Source organism: Juglans microcarpa x Juglans regia, chromosome 8S (assembly GCF_004785595.1).
Source record: "Juglans microcarpa x Juglans regia isolate MS1-56 chromosome 8S, Jm3101_v1.0, whole genome shotgun sequence".
Lineage (NCBI taxonomy): Eukaryota > Viridiplantae > Streptophyta > Magnoliopsida > Fagales > Juglandaceae > Juglans > Juglans microcarpa x Juglans regia.
Genome location: NC_054609.1, coordinates 5839397 through 5861144, shown reverse-complemented (window position 1 = coordinate 5861144; position 21748 = coordinate 5839397). Strand labels below are relative to the sequence as shown.

The window sequence follows — 21748 nt, the reverse complement described above, 5'->3', positions numbered from 1 at the left end:
ATGTTAATTATTTCATTACATTATTATTGATTTTTGATGAAAAAATGGTTAAGATGAATAAATTCGAATTGTGATTTAAATTGGTTAATAGCATGATTATGCTTAATTTTATAACTTGTGATTTAATTGGACAATGTTCATTCACATGCATAACATATGTTTTTTATATTCTATTCTTCTTTTTTATTTTATTTTATTTCTTTTCTAATTTTTATTTATTTTATATAGGTAAAGAAATGCATGAGAAAAGTCAAAGAAGAAGACAAGTCAAAAAGTCAAAAAGAAGTAAAAATGACACCAATCTCTTGGTGTTTGGTTATTGGACAGAAGTAACAAAGAAAGAAAAAAAAAAGAGAAACACACGCACGCACGCCGCACCGAAAAGAAATAAAAAAGGCAAGGGGATTTTTCGTTTGGAGGAGGGACGGAACAACATATTTTCTTTTTTGGAGACACACACAACTCGGCGTGAAGAACCTCGAGATCCAACTGCTGCGCTCCAGCCTTCTCCTCCATTGCCTACCACCTCCATCTCCATTCATTTGGCTTGCTCTTTTCACTCTCTACTATTTATTTAATTTTAGTTTAAAGTTCGTGATGTATTTTTGAGATATTTGGTTTAGACCTTTGGGCATTTTATTTTGTAGTGCCCACGACCCCAATGTAAGGAGACAGGGGAATCGAGACGCCGGGATGATGACAACACGGGTCACGCAACCTAACAAAATGTGCTCAAGTGTGTGCAACATGCACGAGTGCACAATAAAAATCGCAGCGGATAATATAAATAAGTCATCTAAGTACCAGAAATTTAAATACAAATATTCAAAACAAATTACCTTTAAAGAGTTATACAGTCATCCCAAATATATTACAAAGGCAACACATAAATTGATAAAAAAAAAAATGAAAGTCGATAAACAGGAGCAATCCCAGATCACTCCACCAACGGAGCCAAGCTAAGGCTCTTCATCCTCATTTGCATCAAAATCTGCGATACCATAAAATGGTACCACAGGTAAGTATAAACCAAACAACTCTCGGGATAAAAATATATTAATGCAACCAACATACATTCATACGACAAAATCCACTTAGCTCTAAAATACCATTTTTCTCCAAAAATGATTATTTCCAACACACGCCAAAATTTCATTTTGGCCCAAAAACATAGTCTGTCATTTTCCCATAAAATGATTCACACAAAACAAACCAATTATCGGACACTGTAGGCGAGAATCGCAGGCGGGACTCTACCACCGTCCTTGCTTACCACCATCCCTACCGCGTGCACCGTAGGCTGGAATCACAGGCGGGATACAACCACCATCTCTGCTTACCACCATCCCTACCGCGTGCACCGTAGGCGGAATCACAGGCGGGACTCTACCACCATCCCTGCTTACCACCATCCCTAGCGCGTGCACCGTAGGCGAGAATCACAGGCGGAAAACAACCACCATCCCTACCGCGTGCACCGTAGGCGGAAATCACAGGCGGGACTCTACCACCATTCCTGCTTACCACCGTCCCTACAGTCTCTTTTCCTTTTTCTCAAACCAGTCAATCCGGTAGTTTCAAACACACCCAAAAATCATTTCTCACATGAAAATCCAGTTTTCAAATAAACACATGAACATGTATGCAATCATGCGAAAACCCAGTTTTCAGTTACAAACATGAACATGCGTGCAAATGCAGTGAACAAAACACGACACCAATATCCAACAACCAACAATGTCAACACAATCCAATCACAAACCAAACATACAATCAACTCCGTCCGCAATCCATCCGACCCCCGAACTCCTCAGACTCAGTCCAGCATAACCAACCAGTTCATAGTAATATGTGTTAGTGCAAAAATACATTTAAATCACGAAAGTTCTTTGGAAAAATACTTACAGTGCTATATTATAATTTCTGGAGGACCATGGAGTTGCAAAAGGTAGCGGCTCAGCAACAAAATAGTGTAAAATACACTGTGGCCGTGGGTCTCAAAAACTCACTTTTCAACGGAGACAAACTAAGACCCGAAATTGATAGGGTATGGCCTAGAGAGGTCGGTGAAGCCAATAGTGGTGGTGGTTTGCAGTGGGTGGCGGCGCAAAGGGTGGTTTTAAGGCCAAAAAGTCTGAAACGGAGATGGGCTTGGTTGTGCTTCACCGGTGACGGATCGGAGCTGGGGTTGGGTCCATTGGGTTGCCAAGAGGTCGGGGATGAAGTGGTGAAGAGTTGGTGACCTGAGGTGGCGCGACGGCGGCGAGCGGGCACAAGGAATGCTGTGGCTTCAAGCCGTGCGTGGAGGAGAACGCCGGCGAGATAGGGGCTGGGATTGACGGGGTGGTGTCGCCGGCCGGTGGGGAAGCTGATGAGAGGGATGGTGTCGCGCACGGCGGCGCGCAGCGGCGACTGGGTGGAGAAGGAGAAGCGCACGGGGAGAGAGGGAGGAGCGTCGCGCGGGAGAGAACTGGAAGAAGAAGAAAAAAAAGAAGAAAAAGAAAAGAAAAAGAAAAGAAAAAGAGAGGAAAGAGAAAATAGATGGAAAGAAATGAGGTCCAATCCTCACATCTTGGGTTACAATAATGATCCAACGGAAATGATTTTAAAACAGCAAATCAATTAAAATAATTTAAACGTAATGATACAATGAAAATAAAATAATTAAGTCCCACAATCAATTAATTTAAAAGAAGAACAATTTAAATGTATAACAATAAATAAATATTAAGAAAATATAACAATTTAATTTTCACAATTTAAAGATCATAAAATAACCCATTTAAAATATTCGATAATTATAAAATAAGAGAATAAATTTTGAATTATTAAAATAATCCTTCAATAAAAATATACTAAAATACGGGGTGTTACATATTTGCTGTTTATTTACTTCGTGTTAATTATTTTTCTCGCTTCTTTAAGCTTTCATTTAACAGTTATTACAATTGGTATGGATTGATTTTGAAAATTTGTGATTTGAATACAAGGATGATCTCTAGAATCTTGATTTTGGGGCTTTTCAATTCTCAATTCATATTTTGTCAATTATTTTCTAATCTAGTTTAATTCTTACCTTAGTTTTATTAATATTTTAATTTCATTGCTATTAGATTGATTAAAGCTTAATTAGGACTTAAATAATTTCAGTTTTATTATTTAATTTTTAGATTAATTAAGATTGTTTAGTTTAGTTGATTATTTGATTGTTAATTTCAATTTGTTAGTCTTTTATATTTCATTTCGACACTAAAAAATCTAAAAATATGAATCTAGTCCACGACTAGTGGCCTTTTTATTCCCGTTACATTCTTCCATTCATTGCACATATCATCATTTTTATTTTCTCTTTGTGAATATTTTTACCATTTTAAACGAGTTTGATTTTAAGTAACTTTCCCTGAGGAGACGATCTAGGAATTTATTTCTAATTATTACACGACATCCTCCTGCACTTGGGATAGCCTTTGTGCTGCTCATTTTTGAGTAAGTCAGGTTCCCAAGCCCCCGATAGTTCCAACTTAATATTTTCATGACTCCTGCGGGGCTACTTAACAGCCATCGCCAATCCCATCTTAGAATTTTCAACATTCTCTCCCTCCCCTTGTTTTACCTTCTTCAAACCATTAGTCTTTTCCTTCCCCACCACCCCTTCAATCCCTCGATCTCCCATTTTTTTTTCTTTTGAAATAGATCCCTCTATCTTCTTTTTCCCCTCTCCTTTCTCTCTAGCCCTGCGTTTTCATCTTGCCTTAGATTCGTTGTTACTTTCTTTCCTTTGGCCATACACCTTTTGAGAATTCCCACCCTCTCATTTTTTCCTTCTCTTTGCTCTTGAATAATTTTTTCTTCCTCTCTAGCCCCTCCTTCATACTTCCCCCTGATCTTTCTTCTCCACCTTTCACCATCTCCACCAAACTGCCCTCATCCTGGTTTCCCTTTACTTCCCTCCCTTCCCTTCCCTACCCTCAACCCTTTTCTCCAAGATTTCATCCCTGATTCATTTCCCAGACTTCCTCTCTGGCTCCTCTTCATCCCTAACCAACTATTTTCTCCTTCACAACTACCATCATTTTTATCCTTACCCTCACTACCTCCACCAACCTCTCCCTCTGCCCCTATCTCACTTTCTTTCCCCATCTGGCCTTCATAACCTCCCTCTCTCTTTTCTAGATTTCTTTCTCCATACTCCACCTCGTGGATTCTTCTAAGCATGCAACCATGGACCAAATTGGTCATTCTCCCCCCTCAGTCTCTCATTTCACAGAGCAGCCATTCTAACCATGGACCATCCATCCACATTTGAAACACATCCTAGGTAATTTCTCATACTATAAGTTCACCCAAATTCCCTCCCCATTCACCGAAATAAACCTTCATCTCCAATTGCCTTTCGGATTGGAACCTCAACCTTACCCTTAAGAACCTTCCCCATCCTATTCCATCTTCTGGTACATCCACCTCTAACACTCTTCCCACCGAGGCCCCAATTTGTAGACCACACTTCTCATTCATACAACCCAGGGCTAAGTTATGTACTTGGATCCAGAATGCATCGCTCTCGAACTTCAAGTTGCTTAGCTGCGTACATACATCGAACATTTGGAGTGCAATAAGTGATTGTCAAAGAGCCATGGCCTTCCCTCCATCACCCTCATCTTGTCCGCTTGGGTTGCAAATGTGATGCTTCCGATTTCTTGGAATCTTGCCGGTCCACTCACCCTCCAAACTTTCGCCATTGTAGTAGTAATCAACTCCCTCCCAATCTTACGATCCATGCATACTTTGCCGACTAAACTCCTATCCCCTTTATCTATCATGTTTTCCTCTGCTCCATCTAACTCGATCTTCATGCTTTCCTCATTCGTTAGATGCAAATTTTCCCATAGCTCCTCCAGTGATCTCCACTCCGCCACCCCCCGTCTCCGCCATTCACGAAAAAAGTTAGTTAGAATATTCCCTCACGCACACCACCTCTATTTCTTGCGAGAAAACCCAGAGAGGAGAGTCTTAGATTTAAAATTTAAGATAATAAATAAAATTGCATCTTGAAATAGAATAACATATCTATAATCAATATTTATTCGTGTGACGGAAGTTTTACATATTCAAGTAGTCACAGACGATAAATGTAGACTAATCTTAGTAGTAAGCTTATCATTTTCCTGCAAAACCAAATTATTGCTAATCACGAAAGGCAAAACCAAATTATTCAAACAACAAAAGAACTAAAAATATTTTTAGTCTACCAAAATTTCAATGAAAGAAGAGCTAACTATATATTTATCCAATGAGCTAGAGAATAATACCAGCAAATATTATTAGAAAAGCTGAATAGGATCAGGATATCACGATGTTACAATCTCGAGCATCCATCTTTGTAATATTTTAAGATTATTATCTACTTCTCTTTAATTTGTAGAGGGAATACGAAATTAATAAATCATGAATTATCTAAAGAAATGAATTTTAGAGATTTCGAACTCGTAACCTTTCTTTCATTTATGTTAAATTATGAATTATCTTGAAAATTCAAAGCTAGTTAATCATGACATATTCTTGGACTGTTTAATTTAATTTAATTTAATTTTTTTTTGTGTGAAGTGAATGGTGTTTGCTCCCGTGGGTCCCGCCAATTACAAACTGAAAAAATAAAAAATTATATTTGCAATTTATTTACTCACAATGATAAAAAGAAGTATTGATAATTAAGTTTTTTTTTTAAATAATTAATATATATATATATATTTATATATATATATCTCTCTCCCACAACGAGTAGTATGTTGACGAGCAGATGATTTGAAGGCTTGAAGCTTGGGTTAGCTGGCTCAAGCCCAACAACCCATTGGGAAGTTTTATTTTTAACTTAATTTTACATTTTTTTTTCTTTGAAGAAATTGATAATTACTTTAGGCTTTAGCCTTTTCTCTTGAGCAAGATAGAAACTAGCCAATACCTCCTAGCATTTTATTAGCAACCTTAAAGTTTAATGTTTAGTTTATTTCTCATTTTCAAATTGCACCTCAAACTATAAAAACCCAACGAATTAGCACCACAAACTAATCAACCAATTTCCAACTAGTCAATTAAATACGACGAAATCCTAAAATTTTTAAGTGAATTACCTAAAATTCCTTTCCCCAAAATAAACAAAAAGAATAAATAATTAGAAAATATAAAATTAAAAGGGTCGTCATCATGATCCACACTTTATATGATTTAGATTGGATCATCCATAGGGCGGCCGCCGCTAGCCCCCGCCCAAAGGTGGTCGATTTGTTCTCAAAACTTGATCATCATTCCACACCACATATTATTTGTTGGTGAATCCATCAAAATTAAGCATCGACAATCATAAACGTTGAGAGCTAAGTACTAGCGATCAATAGAGAGAGGAACTCCAGATATATTATAAATGAAAACATGTCGCATAGAATTAAGCATGAATGAAAAATATCTATAATATATATACCCAAACTTTATAACAAATTATATGTAGAAGCAGTAGTACTGCTATTTCAGTACATAATAAAACCAAAACATGATGACATGTATAGATCAACAGTATTTAATCAGTTTTAAACAGAACATGATTTTATAACTACTTGGACATGAGTACAACATGATCAGTAGTATATGTAGTTTGGGTATATATATTATTTAACAGAGTATCCAATTTTACTAGCATACTGGATGAGGGCTTTGAGCTCCTCCTCATCGATGAGTCCATCATTATTGGCATCGGCATGATGGAGCGCACGAGAGGCTCTCCAGCCGGGCAGACGATTACCAAGAGATTGGAGCGCCGCCCTTAGCTCTTCCTTGTCGAGATGACCACCATTGTTGGTGTCGTGTTTCTTGAGAATATCCCGTAACTGCTCTTCAGTTTGGGGCCCTGATTTCTTGGACGCAGTATTAACATATCGACGAGTCATATTATTACAAAAGGGACGTACGTACGTACCCAAGGGATGGGCGGAGTACTACCAGATGATCTAGAGCTGGCCGGTGGCAAAGGCAAATAGCTTAGCTACGAACGTTTCTAGACTTTTTTGGTCATGTGGGGGTTTTTTATAGGCTTCTTCTATGGTTAAGGACCATTCAAGTGTAAACATGAATACTATCATGGCCTGGTGAGAGAACAGATCGAATATATTCTTAACTTATCTTGATACGCAAGTGATGATCATATCTTGTCTATTGAAAACTATGTCTATTTCAATTAGAATAATTCTAATCTCAACTTGGTGTGTAGGTAGAGCAAAAACATGCATTTACTAAAGTGTTTACATGACATAACTTGATTTAGAGGATAAATTTTAAAATTCGAGTATTACAAATCAAATCTTAAAATTTAAATGATGTGGATGACGTGTTGGTCTGCACACTGGCTTGAGAATAGAATATATAAAAATGTTTACATATAATTAGGATTGGAATAAAGATAGAATGGAGATGTAAAGGCACTCGATCGGTTCAAGGAAGGAATCTAAATAATTCAAGTGGTTCCATTTACTTTATAAGAAGATGGAGTGGAATCCTGTCATCTTTACCACTGACATGCCAATCTCATTTATTCCAAGAATAACATTAATTAATAATTATTAAATAATTTGAAAATGCATTTCTTACCTGCTAACTATATCTAAATTAATTTGTCTCGTTGTTGTCGAAGCTAGGTGTTGCATGCTTTTTTTTTTTTTTTGGAGTGTGATTTTCAAAGGACCCCAGCATGGAGATTTTATAGGCTAATTTCTTCATGTAAACGTTATATTCTGGTGAGAGAATATATTCCCACTTATATTGACAGGTAATCCAATGCTTAATTGGGAATTATGTCTATTTCAATTAAATCATGATTGGACATTGGATGCTACAACCCTTCTTTCTTTTTAATTTCTTTAAAAGAAAAACCATATTTTACAAGTATATATTAAAATGCCTGCTTACATACAAGAATGGGAATAAAGATAAGATGGAGATATATATAATTCAATAAAGAATCATTAAACTGACAATATTGGCTGAACTATCACTAGATCAGCTGAAGCTCTCGTTTTAGTTTAAATTGGAAAATTATTAGATAGTTTAGAACTATTGATAACGTGTAATTCTCATCTTATCATAGATTAATGTAACGACATCAATAATTTTAATGATATCATGACATCGTGCATGTGATCATATAACATCAAGTCAGTAGACATAAGTTTAATATGCAAATATTTCAAACATAACGGAATATTTATTTCACATCAAAATAATATCGGATCGTATAAAGTTTTCAATTAAGTGGTCCAAACATTTTTCATGGAATGGGGAATAAACTTTTTCATAGCCTCAGTCTTATCGATCTAACTTTCGGATACAATATTTGAGGTTAGAAGATACAGATCATGAAGATCGACCCGGCCTCTAGCTAGTAGGTTCGCTCTAGCTAATTTTCTTCCCATGCTATGTTATTCTTTATTTCTTAGTCATCCCTTGCAATCTCCTTAATTAATTGTAGGCGATTATTTTCAGTGCACGTACTAATTTCTGTTCTTTCATCTCCTCTTTGATATGAAAGCAAACACATATACAAAAATACATGAAATCTGTTGGGTATAAATATACCTAGGTGGACAAAGAACCACGGCCGGCTAAAGGCCACAGCCACGTGAGAATCATGTAGCGGATGTAAATGCTCTCTTTGGGCTCGAGGATCGGGCCTACCGACCCCATCCTCCTAACACCGGGGCCGACCCACCAAGATAGACCTTAAAGATATGTCCACCGAAATGGCCATATCTCAACAGGATATGGTCCCATAATGATCAATCCATGCAGAGTGGGTGCACTAAATTTACCTTGTTGGCAGTCAAATTAGCCCCAAAGGGATTACCGCGTGTCCTAGAGGGGTTACCGCATTTAATGCCCCAAAATGGACACTTAGGAGACGTGAACATGACAGACCATGAAAGTCAGATGCCAGGGGAAAGAGAGGCTATATCACACTTTCCATGACAGTAAGCGACGTAAACTCCTCGTTTATTTTCATAAAATTTATCAATTTATTTCATCTCATTATTACATTTTTTTAAATTCTTACACAAAATAAAATAAACAATTCAAATTTTTCAAATTTAAAAATAAAAATAATATTAAAAAAATATATTCTAACAATATTTTATTCAATTTTCAACTTTATCTCAACTCAACTCATCTCATATATGAAAACGAACAAGGCATTAGTTTTTCCTTTTTTTTTTTGGGCATTTGCACACTAAGTCTAACTTAATAATCTCATGTGTTCCCCCTTGGGGGTCCTCGAGTCTTACTTTCTAATCGCAGGATAGAGGGTTGGCCGCAGGCTTCCTGGTAAATTGCATCAACATGAATGGCTCCCAAAAATTCTTCCCGCTTCACGTCCCGATCTTCTTAATCACATTAGCCCTTCAACAGGTCTTGTGGTGGCGTATCTTCGCCATCGAAAGCCTTCAAAGGCTGTCATAGGACTACCTTCGCTACCCAAGCAGAGTTAAATTTTGCAAGGGACTGCTACAAGATTTAGAGTCCATCGAGTTGACTTTCCCTAGTTCGCTCGATGACATCACTAATCTTGAGGGGCTCACCGAGCGCACCGGATTGTTTGTAGACATGTTTCAATTGGGGGCTACGACTTCCTTTTTGTCGCCTAGTCCCCGACGTCTTAGATTTCCTAGGGATGGCTCCTACACAGCTATTGCCCAATGCTTGGAGGATCAAGCTATCATGCTGGATTGTTTGGTGGCAAGCCTTGGAAACTGCGGGCGAGGAGAACCCTGATCTCCTTGCCCATGAATGCTTTTGTACTCATAGTGTTTGGCGGCACAATGGGAACCAATGTAGCTTTTGCTTGCGAAAGGGCTATAGGGTTGCCCATCTGGAGCCTCGCTATTCTCATGTACTTAAGAATTAGGATTAGAAGTTCTTCTTTGTCTCCAGAGTTGGATGTGAGTTTCCTATTGGTGAGGTCGACCATTGCAAATGAGCTTATTTGGACTCTAGAGCTTAGAGTGAGAGAGATAGACACATAAAATAGGTCTCACAACATTTTTGCCTGATTGAGTAAATCTCGTTGGCAGCATTTAAATACTCAATAAATATTGTGAGATTTACTTTATATGTCTATCTCCTACTCTAGGTCCTAGAAATTAGACAAGAACTCTAGGGGATGTAAATCCTTATATATTAGCTACCACCATTAATAGACCCTTGTTGTGGTTAGATTTTTTTTTTTACAAGGAATTATTGTGGTTAGAATTAGATTATGGCTAAATGTGTCTTGCAGGCAGATGGTTAGAACTTACCCATCTTAAGTTGTAAGTTGTGGTTATTGTTTGTAGTTTTTTGTTTGAATAAAACCTCAGTATTTCATATATGACTTTTTACATACATCTTCTATCATTTTCCAGACTATTTACGATGAAATCTGGAACTTCTTCTATCCAAACTTTTTCCTCAACTAAGTTTAAGGCAGCCTTTGCCAAATTATGAGCAATAGTGTTTTTTTTCTCTATAATCAAACTATAAAAACCAATCCTTCCTACTCTTCAATACATTCCTAATGTCATCAATTAAAGGATCAAAGTAAGACATTTTTTCTTCTTCACACTTCACAACCATTATGATTGCATTTGCATCTCCTTCGAATATAGCTTTCTGAATATTGAGTTCACTACATACCTGCAATGCCTTCCACAAAGCTTGACATTATGCTATTTTAGCTATTTGCACATTCATCCTACTGTCACAAGCTACAAGCTATGTCTCTCCATTCTCATCTCTAATAATCATCCCTATCCTCATTCTCCTCTTCTTCATATCCAAAGATGTATCCCAATTCACCTTTACAAACTCCGCTACAGGTCTAACCCAACTTGCCTTATTACCTACATTTACAACTTGCAGAGCTTCTGTTCTTTTCCTGTTTAAAGTTCTCCAGGGTCTCAATTGCTATTGATAACAATTTTTTGGAAAAATGAGTCTTTTTCCAAAAACAAAACTATTCCTTCTCAACCAAATTTTTCTAAACTGGATAACTATCTCTTATAGTTTTAATTTCTCAAGGGCTCCTATCAACTTCTCCCATAGCCAAAAAAAAAAAAAAAAAAAAAAATCACCCCCTTCCCTTTTCTACTTTTATTGTTTGTAGTTGAGATCCATTCTCAACCTTGTAATTGAAAGGTATTGGCTTGGTTTGGTTTCATAAACCTTTGAAATCATTTCATCCCATCTCATGATCTCATCTTGTTTCATTTCAACATCTAAACACCATTCAAATACAAATATTTTTCAATTTCAAATTTCAACTTAATAATTCATTTAATCATTACAACTTTCCCAAACTTAAAATAAAAAAATAAATACAAAAAAACAATTCAACTTTTTTCAAACCCCAAAATAAAAATAATATTAAAAAATAATATTCTAACCTACTTTTAACTTTATAATTCTTTTAGTCAACTTTTTTTCCTCTAATTTTCCAAAATCTCATAAAAATCTTAACTCAAATCATTTCATTACTATTCATAGATTTCTCATCTCATCTTATTTCATTTTCTCTCATCTCATATGTGTAACAAAGCGAGACCGAAATGAACAAAAATCTAAAAAAAATGAAAGATAAGGAGGCTAAAAGCATCATGTCGGCCAAATTGAAGAGGTTTTATTTATTTATTTATTTTTTTAAATTTCGTGATTAATTGTCTAAATAGTTTCCATAAAATTCCATCAAATTTAACATTTTACTAGTTACCTAGCTAACTGTTCTCTCACATTTTCACAAAATGATCAATCGACTTGATAAATATTCCAATTTACGTCATGTAAAATCTAAAGATAATTCTTATATATATTTGCAGTTTAGTTTGGCTTCTCGAGTGAAAAAAATCCGACTTAATTTCTCTGAAAACATCAAGTTTCAGTGCTCATGAGCGGATGAATAGCCCTTATCACGTTTCTACTTTGTTAAATTAATCATGATCTCACTCTCCCACTACTCCACCTATTTTTTTAGTGAATCTACCAAAAGCATTATAGGCAAGAACTATTTAGAGACGAGTCCATGCAGATATAGTAATCATCCCATTGGATAATACTAGAAACATATATAGAAGCATGCATGACAGAAAACCAAGCTTACACAAATTAAGAAGCACTACTTCATCATACATAATAAAACCAAAACACATACAAGCATTGAACCTTGCACATGACAAGGCCGGAGCTGGCCGCCGTTTGGTTCTTACATCAGCTAATTAGAATTAGTTGAAACTTAGCTACTGCAATATTTATATAGAGATAGCCCTTTAGTTTTTGTACAGCATGTTACCATCATATCCCTTTTTCATAGCATATTGCATGACGCTGTCGAGCTCCTCCTCTCCGATTAATCCATCTCCGTTTGCACCAGCATGGTGGAGGGCACGAAGAGCTCTAAAGTTGGGTAAAAGGAGAACCGAGGGACTGGAAGGCATCTTTTAGGTCTTCTGTTCTGAGAAGACCGTCATGGCCGTTAGCATTGCGTTCTTTGAAATAGTCCATAACTGATTTTCAGTTCGGGGCTCATGACGTTATTACAAAAGGTATCCGAGGGATGTGGAGCTGGGTGGTCGCAAAGGCAAATTAATATATAGGTTTATAGGCATTTTGGGTTAGATTTTCAAATGACTCGAGCATGCAGCATATATGCATGATTGAAGCATTTATTCGAATTAAATTGTATTGATCATGACAAGCAAGTGTTACTTCATGTTGCATGCAATCGTGTCGACGGAGGACAAACAACAGGACTAGGGGCGCCCGGGGGACCAAGTTGTGTTGTGAAAAACGATGACAATAAAATAAAAGCAAACACGGAAAAAATAAGCAATCACACACGACACAGTATTTACGTGGTTCGGCAAATTGCCTACATCCACGAGAGTTGCAGATGATTTTATTTCTTGAGGAATCACAATACAAGATGTGTGGGATGGCTACTATTCACTCTAATGATCACAAGTCAAAACAAAAAACATATATATATGTTATGTGGCAGAAACCCTAAGGAATTCAGAAATAGTCATGTTTGCTCGAGCGGCGTGTCGAGCCCGTATCGAGCGAACCTGTTTCCCGCAATCGCTCGAGCTATGTGTCGAGCGGCTCTTCAAGCGAACTCTCTGACTTCCCTCTGCTCGAGCGGTGTGTCGAGTAGTGTCGAGCGAACTCTTTGACTTGCATTTGCTCGAGTGGTTTGTCGAGCTGTTTTGACCGAACTCTCTGACTTGTCTTCGCTCGAGCGGCTAGAGACTTTGCTCGAGCAGTGTGGACCAGACTCTACAATACTCAACAATTCTCCCACTTGGAGACTGGTACACTCACAATATCGCTCTCTGCCTCAAACATGATATCCTCCACCTCTGCAACTCACTGCCTCTGTCTTCATGCTAGAAGACCAACTGAAGTTGTGCACAACTTTAATTTCTCAAGTGTAACACCCTTTGTCAACATATCAACAGGGTTCTTACTTCCACAAATTTTCTCAAGTAACAATTGTCTGTCATCTAACAATGATCGTATAAAGTGATACTTGATCTGAATGTGCTTAGTCTTGGAATGAAACGCTGGGTTCTTGGTAAGGAATATGGCACTCTGACCGTCACTGTAGAGAGTGCCCTTCTGATTCTTTTTACCCAATTCCTCCAAGAAGCCCTGTAAGCAAACCATCTCTTTTGCAGCTTTTGAAACTGCAATATACTAAGCTTCTGTAGTAGACAAAGAAACTGTCTTCTGTAAATTGGAACCCCATGAAACTGCAGTACCACCCAGAGTGTAAACAAACCCTGTGGTACTTTTTCTGCTATCAGTATCTCTGGCTAAATCAGCATCAACATAGCCCTGCACATCTAACCCCTCTGTGTTGAGAAACACAAGCACGTTTCTGAGGAGCCTTTAAGGTTCCTCAAAATCCACTTTACTGCTTCCCAATGTTATTTTCCAGGGTTACTCATGTATCTACTCACAACTCCCACTGCATGAGCAATATCTGGTCTAGTGCAGACCATAGCATACATAAGTGAACCAATAGCTGAGGCATAAGGAACCTTACTCATGTAGTCTTATTCCTCTTCTGACTTTGGTGCCTGATCCTTGTTGAGTCTAAAGTGACTATCCAAGGGTGTGCCAACTGACTTGGCCTTATCCATATTGAACCTGCTAAGTACCTTTTTCACATACTCAGCCTGTGAGAGTCTCAATGTGCATCTGACTCTATCTCTGACAATTCTCATGCCAAGAATTTGCTTTGCAGCTCCCAAATCCTTCATTGCAAAGTGCTCTGACATCTGCTTCTTCAGATTATTGATCTCATCAATACTAGCCCCTGCAATAAGCATGTCATCTACATATAGCAACAAAATAATGTAGGAATTGTCAAACTGCCTGACATAGCAGCAGTGATCTGCTTGACATCTGATATACCCTGCATTGCACATGAAGCTGTCAAATTTCTTGTACCACTGTCTATGAGCTTGCTTTAGGCCATACAAGCTCTTCTTCACTCTACAAACTGAACCTTCCTTTCCCTGTACCATAAACTCCTCAGGTTGGTGCATGTAGATGTCTTCTTGAAGATCTCTATGAAGAAAAACTGTCTTCACATCTAACTGCTCAAGAAATAGATCTTCAGTAGCAACCATAGCCAACATTAACCTGATGGTTGTGATTTTTACCATGTGTGAGAAGATCTCAGAGTAATCAATGCCCTGTTTCTGCTAGAAGTCTTTTACAACAAGTCTGGCCTTGTACCTCTTACTGCCATCATGCTCAGTTTTCACCCGGTACACCCACTTGTTGTGTAATGTCTTCTTCCCTGATGGAAGTTCTGTCAACTCCCATGTCTGATTCCCTAACAAGGAATCCATCTCATCCTTCATGGCCAGCTCCCACTTGCTAGAATTTTTATCTTGCAAGATTTCTTGGTAACTCTGCGGTTCTCCACCATCTGTCAATAGAATATAATTCAAAGTAGGTGAGAAACGCTGTGGAGGACATATAGTCCTAACTAATCTGTGAACTACAGCTATAGGAGTGGACGGCTCTGGATCTGACTGCAGAATAATAGGAGTGGGTGTGCTAGACCCACTCTCCCTGTCACTCATTCCTCTATACTGCACTGTGGCCTCTGGTAGATCATCCAAACTCATAAACTCAGACTCCTGAGGAGCTGCTTCAGCAACTGTACTAGACTTGTCCTTGTACACAATCTTCTCATTGAAAATCACATTCTTACTTCTTATAATCTTCCAACCTTGATCATCCCAGAAACGATAGCTAAATGCTTCGTCTCCATAGCCAATGAAATAACATTTACTTGACTTAGCCTCAAGTTTACTACGAGCATCAGAATCAATAAGAACACAAGAAAGATAGCCAAAAGTTTTAAGATGAGAAAATTTGACCTCTTTCCCGCTCCAAGCCTCCTCAGGCAATCCATAATCCAGTGGAACTGATGGCCCTCTGTTTATCAAGTATATTGTAGTGCTAACTGTATCTACCCAGAAAGTAGGTGGTAGCCCAGCATGCAGCCTCATGCTTCTAGCACACTCATTTATGGTTCTATTCATGTGTTTAGCAACTCCATTTTGCTGTGGTGTCCCAGGAATAGTCTTCTCCATTCTGATACCCTGAGTTGCACAACACTCTTTGAGCCCACCATCAATATATTCACCACCATTATCAGACCTCATACATTTTAGTTTCAAGTCTGTTTCTGTCTCGACCATGGCCTTCCAAATTTGAACACATTAAATACATCAGATTTATTCTTCAAAAAATAGACCCATACCTTCCTGTTGTGGTCATCAATAAATGTAACATAATAACGAGAACCTCCAAGAGATGCCACTGGGGAAGGTCCCCACACATCAGTGTGCATAAGATCTAGTCTCCCTGACTTCAATGTTCTGCCACTCTTCAAGAAACTAACATTCTTCTATTTCCCCATAATGCAACTCTCACACATACTGAGATCAACTGACTTCAGTTCTGGTAGCTTGCCTCTAGATAGAAGTTCTTTCATGCCCTTCTAACTCATATGGCCAAGCCTACAATGCCACAAATCTGCTATGCTCTCTGCAATGGTAGTAGCAATAGTGTTATTCAAACTAGTAGTCATATAGAGTGTACCAGTTTTCTTACCTCGAGCTAGTACCAATGCCCCTTTGGTAACCTTCCAGGTGCTATATGAGAACACCACTGAATGACCACAATCATCAAGCTGCCCAACAGAAATGAGATTCTTCTTCAACTCAGGAATGTGTCTGACCTTCTGCAAGGTCCATTTGTTCTTGTTAGGGAGTGCAATGTCAATGTCTCTCATCCCTACTACATTCAAAGCCTCTCCATCAACCAAATACACCTTCCCAAAATCACCTGCAACATAGTTCTGCATTATCTCCCGGTGGGAAGATGTATGGAAGGAAGTCGTTGAATCAAGTATCTAATCATCAACCGGACTATGAACTGCAAGCAATAGTGCATCCTATACTACTTCAGTTACCACATTAGCACTATCATTCTCGGTCTTCTTGGGATTTCTGCAATTTTTCTTAATGTGGCCAGCTTTGCCACAATTCCAGCAAGTTGCCTGCTGACCAGGCCTTGACTTGCTCTTGCCCCTATTCTTTGATTTTGATTTGCCTCTGTTTGAGTTCCTGTCTTGTGCTCTCCCTTAGAGTCAACATTCAGTGCTGAACTCGAACCTGAGGTATCGCCTGAATCTCTCCTGTGCACCTCTTCAGCCAAAATCAAATCACGAATATCATCATATTTCAATTTTGACTTACCGATAGAATTACTGACAGCCATTCTCATGGCTTCCCAACTATTTGGCAGTAATGCTAATAGTATCAATGCACGTATCTCATCATCAAATTCAATTTCAACAGACGACAATTGATTTGTGATAGTATTAAAATCATTCAGATGTTGTGCAACAGACGTATCATCTGCTATCTTCAAATTAAATAACTTTTTCATTAGATGTACCTTGTTATTTGCTGATGGCTTTTCATACATACCTGACAAAGCCGCTATGAGATCCGTAGTCGTCTTCTCCTTGATGATGTTGTGGGCAACGAATCTCGACAGGGTTAACCAAATAATCCCCAGAACCTATCGATCCAACAGGGTCCAATCAGCAACTGACATGCTATCCGGCTTCTTCCCTAATAATGGAAGATGAAGTTTCTTCCCATAGAGGTAATCCTCTATCTGCATCCTCCAATACCCATAATTCGTGCCATCAAACCTCTCGATCCCCGATACCTTCACTTCCTTTCTAGCCATCGTTTTTCCTCAGACATGAACCCTGGCTTTTGATACCAATTGTTGTGAAAAACGATGACAATAAAGTAAAAGCAAACACGAGAAAAATAAGCAATCACACACGACACAGTATTTACGTAGTTCGGCAAATTGCCTACATCCACGAGAGCTGCAGAGGATTTTATTTCTTAAGGAATCAGAATACAATATGTGTGGGATGGCTACTGTTCACTCTGATGATCACAAGTCAAAACAAAAAACATATATATATGTTATGCGGTGGAAACCCTAAGGAATTTAGAAATAGTCATGTTCGCTTGAGCGGCGTGTTGAGCCCGCATCGAGCGAACCTGTTTCCCACAATCGCTCGAGCCATGTGTCGAGCAGCTCTTCAAGTGCACTCTCTGACTTCCCTCCGCTCGAGCGGTGTGTCGAGCGGTATTGAGCGAACTCTCTGACTTGCGTTTGCTCATGCAGTCTGTCAAGCTGTCTTAAGTGAACTCGTCTACGCTCGAGCGGCTAGAGGCTCTGCTCGAGCGGTGTGGACCAGACTCCACAATACTCAACAAGTTGTTCGGTTTGACCCTCGCAGAACCCAATAATATTGTCGACTAATGTCCTATTACTAGTAGAACCTGTCAATAGGAGAACAAATTTTAGAGCGTGCGGTACAAATTATGAGAATAGAATTAACACATGAAATATGGCAAAAGTAATTCACTTATTGTGCCAACAGTACTCATGTAGAGATCATGAACAATAGATATTGTGCTAAGTTGGGATTCAATAGATATTAAGTATATGAAAGGTTAAACTTGTACAATATAATTTGGGTAGCTCATGAATATATTTGAGTTGAATCATACTTCAAAATTTATAAAAGTTATTATAAAGGTTTTATTGGTTGAACAAACTGATGCCCTCATATTTGATCCACCCTATAATAGTTTCATGGTCATCAAAATATGGTAATGATCTGCAATTGGCAAGAAAATCTGAAAGCAGCAGGTTGGATAAAGAATATCATGATCTCCATTTCACTTGAAATGTTATAGATAACATCAATTAAGTTTGTACTAAACATAAGGTATATATGTTTGTCGTTGTCTTTTTAAGAAAGATTATATAACATTTCAAGTGGCTTTTGGTGCTGTCCACCGGCGGCCAGGACCGACAGTTGTGCCGTACATTCCGATATCATGTGAAGTAGGGAGGATCCTTATCCAAATTTGTGGGCCATGTACGTAGTCATCAAAACAATTAGAAAAGAAACAAAGAAACGAATCTTTCAATTCCTTTTAATTACTCTTAATTGTTTACATAAAAACTCGAATGATCCTAGTAAGATATATACATATATATATATATATATATATAGCATTATCTGAAGTATAATCCAGGTTAATGTTGAACTGACAATATTCCACCAAAAACTAGTTGACCATGAGTCTGAAATTTTGTTCCACTTTTTTCAAAAGGACTGTGCATGATCTGCATACACCAAGATCTAGATTGAGAACAAGAGAGATAGACACATATAATGAGTCCCATACCATTTAAAGCTTCCCGAGTAAATTTTGTTGGCAGCATTAAGTACTTAATAAATATTGTGATTAGATCCACTTTGTATGTCTATCTTCTATCTTTTATCTCCTACTCTAAGTCCTAGAGTACTTTAGACAAGAACTCTAGGAGATGTAAAAACCTGTATATTAGCTACCTACAATTCGACCCTTGTTGTGGTTAGAATTAGATTAAGGCTGAATTCGTCAGGTTGTAGGCAGATGGTTATAACTTATTACCCTTCTCAAATTGTATGTTATGGTTATTTTTTGTAAATTGAGATCCACTCTCAACCTTGTAATTGCAAGGTTGATCATAAATAATATCCCAATTTACGTCAGCAATCTAAAGATAATTCTCATATATATATATATATTTGCAGTTTAGTTTGGCTTCTCGAGTGCAACAATCCGAGTTTGAGTGCTCTACTCAAGAGCCCTAGCTGCTTACCACGTTTCTACTTTGTTAAATAATCATCTTACTTTCCCACTCCACCTATTTTTTAGCAAATCCACCAAAAGCATTATAGACAAGAAGTATTAATTAGAGACGAGTCGATCCCCAAAAGGATCCAATTGTAGCAAGTTTAAAATTCATAAGGAAAATTGCTTGGAATTGGTTAAACTTATAGTAATCTTCCCATTGGTTACAAGCTGACGAAAACACTATATAGAAGGAAAATAACAAGCTAACACAAAGAAGCACTACTTCATCATATAAAATATATACATATACAAGCAGTACTGAACCAAAACACATACAAGCACTGAACCTTGCAGTACGCAAGGAGCCGGCCGCCGCTTGGTTCTTACATTATGTGAAGCTGAAACTTAGCTAGCTACTACTTTTATATACTAACATGTTACCTGACACACCATATATATATATATATATATATATATATATATTATAAGGTATAGGAGAAGATCACTATATGTTATATCCATGTTTCGAAGCATATTGCAGAAGGGCGCCAAGCTCCTCCTCCCCGATTAATCCATCTCCGTTAGCATCAGCATGGTGGATTGCACGACGAGCTCTCCAGCCGGGCAGACGAGCACCGAGGGCTCGGAAGGCATCCTTTAGCTCTTCCTTGTTTAGACCCCCGTCGTTGTTAGCATCGTATTTTTTAATAATACCCCGTACCTGATCTGCAGTTAGGGGCCCTTGCTTAGCCACAAGACGAGTCATGTTATTAGAACAGGGAGCTGAGTGGCAAAGGCCGCAAATAGGTTTATAGACTTTTCTGGCTTGGTTTTCGAAGGAGTACTCCCGCATGCATGGGGGTTTTATAGGCTAATTTATTGATCTATGGTTAAAGAACATATATGATTGAAGTGTACACTATGGTGAGACAATATATTCGAAATTATCTTGACATGCAAGACGTTTCCTGTACGTGTATTGGATTAGATATATACAAATTAAGTAGTTGTTGCATGCACGCATGAAAGAATCACGAAAAAAGAGATCATGGCCGGGCTGGCCAAGTTGTTTGGCTTGACTATCGCAAAACCAAGTTGACTGTCCTAATATTAGTAGAACCCACTGGCATGAGAATAAATTACACCTAGCTTTTGACAGGAAGTTGAGCTGCCCACGAGAGGGGTATATGTGGAGACTGGTTTTGGAGCTGAAAAAGTGTTTGTTGAAGTTGGCTCGACTGTTGGCTCGAGCCAAGGTTCGCTCGACAGACCGCTCGAGTAAAGGCAAGTCAGAGAGAGTTCGCTTGAGTCTCGCTCGACACTCCGCTCGAGCTAGACACAAACCCTAGTATTTACTTGACACTCTGCTTGAACGAAGTACGCAATTTTTGTCAGATTAGGGTTTCCAGGACCACTCACTATATATATGTCATATTAGACTTGTGTTGGACGGCCTTAAGCATATTTTGAGAGAGAACAATTGTCTAGTGAGTGCGTATTGTGTGAGAGAGTAAAAAGTCTTAAAGAGTACGAGTTGAGATTGAGTGATTGTAATCTCCTCTGGTTAATAAGATTTTTGTAGCTCTGTGGACGTAGACAATTTGCCGAACCACGTATATTGTGTGTCATGTTCTTGATTGTGTTGCTTTTACTTTATTTGCCTTCGTTGCGCTTTGCATATTATTTCACAATAGAGAGCTATCACTAAAACCGAAGTCCTCGTTCAGATTTAGATATTGTTTGGTTACATATATGAGATATGATAAGAAATCTGTGAATAGTAGTTAGTGAGATAATTTGTTAATAGTAATAGAATTGTTTGAGTTAAAATATTTTATGGAGTTTTAAAAAATGAGAGAAAAAATTAAAAAAAATATTATAAAGTTAAAACATTATTAGAATATAATTTTTTAATATTTTTTTTTTGAGATTTGAAAAAGTTTAATTATTTTTTGTATTTTTCGTGTAAGTTTGGAAAAGTTGTAACTTTAATGACATGTCATCATGTGATTAGAACAAGATTGTATACCATTACCTAATAATAATAACGCATTACATCATACTTACCGATCTTCTTACAATTCATCATATAATCAAACATCTCAAGAAATGTAATTCCATTTTTTCTGGTCAGATAAGCGCAGGAAGATGCAAATATAGCAAAGATAAAAGAATATTTCACACCAAAATATATTTCAGATCCTATAAATTTTTCTATTTTAGTAACTGGTCCAAACGATAATAATGGAATTGGCCGGGAATCATGGCCTCTTTCAATTTAAACCTCACTTTTATGGAACTTTTGTTGGATGCATTTGCTGTTGGCAGATACTGATAACCCGGTAGGTTCTTTCTTATCTTCCCATGTTCTTATGTTCGGTACTTTCTTCAATATCCTTGACTGACCATGCAGAGTGCTACATTGA

General features: G+C 37.8%; 1 protein-coding gene and 1 long non-coding RNA gene across 2 annotated transcripts; both read right to left on the bottom strand.

Moving 5' to 3' along the window:
- Nucleotides 1-6579: 6579 nt before the first annotated feature.
- Nucleotides 6580-7731, bottom strand: LOC121243943. The gene is made up of 2 exons (XR_005936346.1): nucleotides 7636-7731; nucleotides 6580-6860 (listed from the first exon to the last, which is right to left on the bottom strand). It is a non-coding gene; the product is annotated as an uncharacterized LOC121243943 (long non-coding RNA).
- A 4434-nt stretch (nucleotides 7732-12165) lies between these two features.
- Nucleotides 12166-20199, bottom strand: LOC121244571 (calmodulin-like protein 5). The gene is made up of 2 exons (XM_041142698.1): nucleotides 19875-20199; nucleotides 12166-12460 (listed from the first exon to the last, which is right to left on the bottom strand). The coding sequence occupies exons 1-2, from the start codon at nucleotides 20173-20175 to the stop codon at nucleotides 12336-12338; spliced, it is 426 nt and encodes a 141-aa protein (XP_040998632.1). The 5' UTR covers nucleotides 20176-20199; the 3' UTR covers nucleotides 12166-12335.
- Nucleotides 20200-21748: the final 1549 nt, after the last annotated feature.